A 7,955-nucleotide genomic window follows, 5' to 3' on the forward strand; every position below is an offset into this window, starting at 1 on the left:
ATATATATGTATATATATATATATATATATATATATATCTTTCTCTTTGCACTCTTGTCTCTCTCCTTCATTCCATACAGGCTATCTTCAGTAGATTCTAATCAATGTAGCACTGATTCAAGTAATACACAAGTACATAAACCTAGTGCATGCACACATACACATTTACATAATAGATTAAAAAAACCAGAAATACAAATATTTGAACCAAACAGGAAACCATGCATATTATATTGTTGCGTTCTGTAATTACCAGAATGACTTAACAATGGTTTGAACCCAGTAAAAAGCTTGCTTTATAACTTCTATATTTTTAGATCTCTGTGACCTGTGAAAAAGTTATAGAACTGCTGGAAAACCTACTCAATTCAAACGTTGATGAAGTCAGACTCGCTGGCTTGGGTGCTCGTGATACTCTCCGCCTAGAGGCTGGACTTTGTCTCTATGGCAATGACATGGATGAAACTACAACTCCAATTGAAGCATCTCTAGGTTGGTTGTTAGGTAAGTCCACTTGTATTTTAATATAATAAAGATGATGATGATGATGATGATGATGATGATGGTGGTGGTGGTGGTGGTGGTGGTGGTAGTGGTGGTGGTGGTGATGGTGATGATGATGATGGTGATGATTCTCAAATTTTGGCACAAAGCCAGCAATTTTGGAGGAGGGGATAAGTCAATTACATTGATCCCAGTGTTCAACTGGTGCTTATTTTATCAACCCTGAATGGGTGAAAGGCAAAGTTGACCTCAGCAGAATTTGAACTCAGACTGTAAAGATGGATGAAATTGCCACTAAGCATTTTGCCCAGGGCAGTTATGATTCTGCCCACTCATCAATAATAATAATAATAATGAAATTTTGAGGGTGGGGCAAAGTCAATTACATTGACCTCAGTACTCCACTGGTACTTAATTTATCGGCCTCCGAAAGGATGAAAGGCAAAATCAACCTTGGTGGAATTTGAACTCAGAATGTGAAGACAGATGAAACGCTGCTAAGTATTTTGTCTGGTGTTGTAATGATTTTGTGAGCTTGCCATATTAATAATAATGATAATCCTTTCTATTATAGACACAATACTGACAATTTTGGGGGAGAGGGGTAAGTCAATTATATTGACCCTGGTGCTCAACTAGCACTTATTTATCGACCCTGAAAGGATGAAAGGCAAATTCGATCTCAGTGGAATTTGAACTCAGAATGTGAAGACAGACAAAATGCTGGCTCGCTGCCTTAGATAATAATAATCCTTTCCCCTGTAGGTACAAGACCTGAAATCTTGGGGTAGTGGGGTAGTCGATTACATTGACCCCAGTGTTTCATTAGCACTTAATTTCTCAACCCTACAAAATTTAACTTAATGAAAGATAAAAAGTGAGTTTAATAAAGATGTGTAATAATTTTTATGCAGTGGTTCCCTGAGATATGGAATGTATTCCAAGGAATCCACAAGACTAAAATTGTTGGAAATGTTAGCATATAAGACAGATAATGCTCACATTGATGTAAAGATGGCAAAAACTGATTTTGGACTCGTATGGACTAAGCAATTTGATATTGTATATATAAACCCGTAATTTATCAACCCTACTATAAATTGGCACAAACTTTCCGGACAACCCAATATAATCAGGTGTACTACAATTTATTGGGAAAGGATAAAAGAGAGGACAGAAAGTTGCAATAAATGAAGTAAAGAAAACAATGATAACCGAAAGTGCATGCATAATACAGAGAATAAGACACAAAAAGGCAGAAAAGTGAGCAGTAAAAAAGCCATAAAGCAGAAAGGGATTATAGACACTTCAGGAGTAGTGTTGGTGAATTTTGAGAAGCATGACATTTTTGAAAGATGTAGTTTCTTGACAGCTAACAACTGATGCAAGTAGCTTATTCCATGCTTCAATAATTCTGAGTGTGAAAAAATGTTTCTTGAAAGTCATGGGTGCTGTGCTGTTTTTATTTTCATTTTATAAGCATATGTTACAGCAATTCTCACCTGGAGTTCCATGGCACCCCAGGCTTCTGTTACAGCTAGCTAGGGGTTCCAATTAGTGATCAATAAGCAAAGACATTTTTGATTAATTTTTGTGCTTAATTATTTATTCATAGTTTTATTACAGTTTCATGGCATATTACCTCAGGTAGAGAAATCCTGACATCTAAGGCAGTAAGGAGATCCTATGGGGTTTCCTCACAAGCTTCAGTGTTGGTTAAAATGAAATTTCTTAACTTTTTAACATTCAGATTACTCTGTCAAATGTAATGCTTATTTATTCACATTGTTTTGAATTAAACATGCATTACCTCCTAGCTTTCAATCATGTGACTGTGTATTTTTAGACTGGCATTCTGTGGTAGGTGTGAAAGGCTGGATCTGGCCACTTTGAACATAAAATAGAATATTTTGGCTTGGTTTAACACTAGCATAAATGTTCACATTGTTTTGAATTAATCATGCATTATCTCCTTGGAGGGGAACTTTCTAGGTACAGTCCCATGGTTATTCATAACTGAAAGGGGTCATTTACCCTTTTTACTCTTTTACAAAATTTAACTTAATGAAAGATAAAAAGTGAGTTTAATAAAGATGTGTAATAATTTTTATGCAGTGGTTCCCTGAGATATGGAATGTATTCCAAGGAATCCACAAGACTAATTGTTGGAAATGTTAGCATATAAGACAGATAATGCTCACATTGATGCAAAGATGGCAAAAACTGATCTTGGACTCGTATGGACTAAGCAATTTGATATTGTATATATAAAGGACTGTAGTAGTAGTAGTAGTAGTAGTAGTAGTAGTAGTAGTAGTAGTAGTAGTAGTAGTAGTAGTAGTAAATGATGGCAGAAACTGTGGTGGTGATGGCAGTAGTTGTAGTAATGATGGGAATAATTATAATGATAGCAGTGATGGTTTGTGGTAATGATGAAGGCAGTCTTTGTGGTGGTAGTAAGAATAGTAGTTGTGGTGGCATTAGTAGTAGTAGCAGCAGTAGTAACAGTGGTAGTAATAATATGGGTGGTTTTATTAGCTGTAGTAGTGGTCATAGTAGTGGTATGCACAAATGTATTTAATAGTACATGCTACATGATTGTGAGATATAATTGAGTTCTGGGGAGGTTGAAGAGAAATTAGCCAAATATGATCTGATAGATGTATAATGTGTGTATACATACATACATATTTACATATGTGCATGTATACACATGCATGTATATAAATATGTATACATACATATATACAGATATGTGATGTGTGTATAATATATATATTTACATGCATATATATATCTACAAATATATACATACACACACATACATACATACATACATACATATAAACCATGCATGCAAAATGTCAATGGATGGTGAGTGATGGATGTGAAAATGCTATGTTATGATAGTAGAAGATTCTTGTAAGGAGAGGAGGACTGAAGCAGACAAGAAGACATTGGAAGACAGAGTGAGGTCAAATTACAAGATGATCAGTTTTGTCACAGACAAGGTGTTGCAGGATAGAGATGTCATACAGCAGATCAGTTTAACTCATACTGGTATGGAAGACAGATTTGAAAACATTGTTATTATTGTTGATTGGCCACAAGTCGGGCTCTGGTTTAACAGATACAAGGCGTGCTGAAAAATTCCTGGCTTTAAGGGTATTGCAAAAAGTTTGTTTGGAGGCCCAACCTTCTGAGTTCTTTTACAAGGCTTAGAAAAACTGAAGGACTGCTGCAATAAATGTGTGAATCTGAGAGGAGAATATGTTGAATAAAATCATAATTAGCTGATCCTCCTGTATTTTCTTTTACTCAAAGCTAGGACATTTTCAGCATTCCCTTGTATATGATCAAAGATGAGTGGAGTGTTGTATATTTAGGACTGCAATAGGCTCAAGTGCGGTTGTGTTGGTTAAGAAGCTTGCTTCCTAACCATGTGGTCTTGGGTTCAATCCCACCTTGTGGTGTCTTGGGTAAGTGTCTTCTGCTGGAACTCAAGACTGATCAAAGCCTTTTGAGTGGTTTTTGCAGGCGGAAACTAGAAGAAGCCTGTCATATATATGTGTATGTGTGTGTGTTTTGACATCATGTGATGGTTGTAAATGAGCATCCTTGTCAAACTAGTGGTGTTGTTTATGTCCATTCTTTCATGAAAAATATGTCTGGCCGCGTTTACTTAGAAACAGGCCATAAGGCTTGCATCTGGCTGCAGAAAATCTGCCTTAAGAACTTTAGTCTGTTCCAGGCAAGCATGGAAAAGTGGATGTTTAAAAATGATGATGATTTAGGACTTCATCATCTAATTTATATCTGGGACTAGATTGTCCATGGTACTCTTTTTCTTATGATGGTTGGGTGTGCTTTGTGGAAGGTTTAGCTGCTATTCTTTGACTTAACTATTACCTTATCTTCTATCTTCAAGATTTTGATAATAATGATGATCATCAGCAATATTTAATGTCTGTTTCCCATGTTGGTATGGTTGGATGGATTGACAGGAACTGGCAAGGCCAGGGCCCACACCAAGTTCCATAGTCTGTTTCAGATTGGTTTCTATGGCTGGATGCCCTTCCTAATGCCAACCACTCCACAGAATGTACTGGGTGCTTTTCACATGACACCATCACCTGTGCTTTTTACGTGGTCTCAGCACCAGTGCTTTTTATGTGGCACCAGCACCCACATGAATGTGTTTTATGCAGCACCTTGGCTTCAGGATCTCAATTCTGTTCTGCTGGGTGAGTCTTCTCGAATACAGTAACGCACCACATATCTCAGTCCTCTGTCATCTCCTTCATAAGGTTCAGCGTTTTGTTAGAATTACATTGAAGGATATATAACTTGTCTTTCATGAAGTAAATTAGCTTAGTAGAGTCCAAGATTCTCCAAGATAAATTCTGCTGAACATTTTCAGGTTAATGGATCACACACTAATTTAATATTATCAGTATTGATTACAGAAGGAAGTTATTTCTACACTGTTGAGCTTATTTGTTTTTCTTTGTCACAAACTGTCAAGTTAAATGGAAATAAATCTTCAGATTTTTCTCAACCAGAAATTTTTATAATTTTTGATATCTTTTATCTTACCTCTATTACTTGTTTTAGTGATTACACTGTGGTCATACTGGGGCACCACCTTGAAGAGTATTTAGTCATTTGAGTTGACCCTAATGCTTGTTTTTTGTTAAGTCTGGTACTTATTCTATTGCTCTCTTTTTGCTGAGTTGCTAAGTTACAGGGGCATAAACACACCAACACTGTCTGTGAAGTAGTGGTGGGGACAAACATAGGCACAAAAACACACACACACACATATATGACAGGTTTCTTTCAGTTTCAATGTACCAAATCTATTCACAAAGCTTTGGTTTGGCCTGAGGCTATAGTAGAAGACACTTACCCAAGGTGCCACACAGTGGAGCTAAACCCAGAACCATATAGTTGGGAAGCAAGCTTCTTATTTCTTTACTGCCCACAAGGAGCTACACACAGATGGGACAAACAAGGACAGACAAGCGGATTAAGTCGATTATATTGACCTCAGTGCGTAACTGGTACTTATTTAATAGACCCCGAAAAGATGAAAAGCAAAGTCGACCTCGGCGGAATTTGAACTAAGAACGTAGCTGCAGACGAAATACCGCTAAGCATTTCGCCCTGCATGCTAACGTTTCTGCCAGTTCGTCAGGAAGCAAGCTTCTTGCTATGCAGCCAATTTTATCAGATTTTATGTTAGATTTTTATCAACAGTTTTAGTAGAATACTGGACATAAAGACGCTTGGATTGTATTGATATATGACAAAAATATGGCTGTATGCAATGAATCGCTGAATGTCCTGATTGATTTTTCTTTGTTTTGCTAATGTCCAAGGAGATACTGTGCGTAACATAATAATATATGTATGGAAAAAAAATCTCTGTAATATAAAAAATATATATGAAAAGAGTCGCTACAGCTAGTTGTTATTTTTGTGCTGGCTCTCATTTGGCCAACCCAATTAAGACCTTGGTCAGCCCTAATTGGGAAGGTTTATAGTGAAAGGCATTCCAGCCAGGTGCATCTTATCTCTTTAGAAAATTCTAGGGCTACGTTATTCAGTGTTTCCTTTTTTAAGATGGTGAGATTCGAATTGGTTCAATTTATGTTAGTTTTTCACCATATGTGCCCTGTGGCACCATCACTCAGCTGAATATAATAAACAAAAAAGATAAAGGCAATAAGCTGGCAAAATTGTTAGCACACTGGGCAAAATGCTTAGCGGCATTTCATCCATCTTTATGTTTTGAGTTCAAATTTCACTGGGGATGACTTTGCCTTTCATCTTTACAGGGTCAGTAAAATAAGTACCAGTTGATCATTAGGATCGAGGTAATTAACTTCCCTCAAAGATATATGATAGACTATAATCTTCTATTCTAGAATGTTAATATTGGTATAATGGTATTTTAACTCTGGAAATTTGAACAATGTCCATCAAAACAATACACACAGCACAGATGAACACAGTGTAATTATACATTTTTTCTTCTTACTAATTAAGAACGAAATATCATCATCATCATCATTTAATATTCATTTTTCATTTACTATTTGTTGAGGCAAATTTTTTAAAGACATTTTATAGTCTTAAAAACAGTAGAACATATATTATCAGATTAAAAGATGAGGACGTCACAGTGAAAACACTTTTGATCATTGTTCTGCTGAGAAGCAAGACTATGAAGTTAATGAGAGAGTTTCTGTGTGGTTGCTTGACCTGCTAGAAATATCAATTAAATTGCCATCAAATCTTAAAATATCATCTAAACTCTTTAGCGTTTAAACCAGCCACATCAGACCCAAACATTTTAACAGTTTTTTTGTTCAAACTGGCCAGATCTGGCCTCTTACACCTACTTTTCAATGTTATTCTAAAAATGAACAAACATTATCGAAATCTTGAAGCTATAAGATAATGCATAATTAATTCAAAACAATGTAAATCAATAAACATTATAGTTAACAGAGTAATCTGAATGCCAAAGGGTTAATTAAAAAAAAACAGTTTGGATGATAAAGTCCTTGTTTTGCTATTTATGAACAAAAGTTGGAATTGTCATGGTAGAAACGCCTTTGATCATAAGCTTGCTGGATCAAAGCTGACCATAGACTAAAACTATCACCACTACAACAACAACTGAAAGAATATTTACTGACTTTCTTTTACAGGTAAACGTCGGCGTCAGCTTGCAGACTTCCCTGGGGCATCTCACATACTCAACCATTTTAAAAATCCTCCACAGAGACAAAGAGTTGGCTTCACATCAACAGGACCCTCTCCAAGACGTAAGCTTTAGCAGATTACTTAGTTCATCATTATTCCCTTCTCCATTCCGTACTTTTGTACATGACATTGTAACATCTCTGTACTTTCTTCTGTCTTCTACTGTCATTTGAACCACTTCCCATGTGGTTGATGTTAGGTGGGTTGCTCTTTGTGGCAGCAACCATCTATAGTGGAGGCCAACTGATTGCCCACATTTCTCATTGTCCCTTTGTGGCCATCAGCTTTGGCTGTCTTCATTTTTTCACCACCTTCATTTCTTTCAACTACTAACTTATAAACATGTCAGATCAACACATTAACCATTACGTATGTGTATATGTGTGTATGTAAATGTATATGTAGTGTATGAGTGTGTATGTATGTACGTATGTGTTATTTCTTTACTACCCACAAGGGGCTACACACAGAGGGGACAAACAAGGACAGACAAACACGGATTAAGTCGATTATATGGACCCCAGTGCATAACTGGTACTTATTTAATCGACCCCGAAAGGATGAAAGACAAAGTCGAACTCAGAACGTAGCGGCAGATGAAATACGGCTAAGCATTTCGCCCGGTGTGCTAACGTTTCTGCCAGCTCGCCAAAGTAAGTCTGTATGTACGTATGTGT

At 36.5% G+C, this 7,955-nt stretch overlaps 1 protein-coding gene across 1 annotated transcript in view; it reads left to right on the forward strand.

Moving 5' to 3' along the window:
• LOC106871168 (aminomethyltransferase, mitochondrial) overlaps positions 1–7,955 on the forward strand; it is a 22,144-nt gene that overhangs the window by 12,618 nt on the left and 1,571 nt on the right. The window contains exons 5-6 of the mRNA XM_014917495.2: positions 318–504; positions 7,224–7,340. Coding sequence (XP_014772981.1) covers positions 318–504; positions 7,224–7,340 — 304 coding nt within the window. The remainder of the gene's footprint in view (positions 1–317; positions 505–7,223; positions 7,341–7,955) is intronic.

The sequence above is a fragment of the Octopus bimaculoides genome, chromosome 4, assembly GCF_001194135.2.
Source record: "Octopus bimaculoides isolate UCB-OBI-ISO-001 chromosome 4, ASM119413v2, whole genome shotgun sequence".
NCBI lineage: Eukaryota > Metazoa > Mollusca > Cephalopoda > Octopoda > Octopodidae > Octopus > Octopus bimaculoides.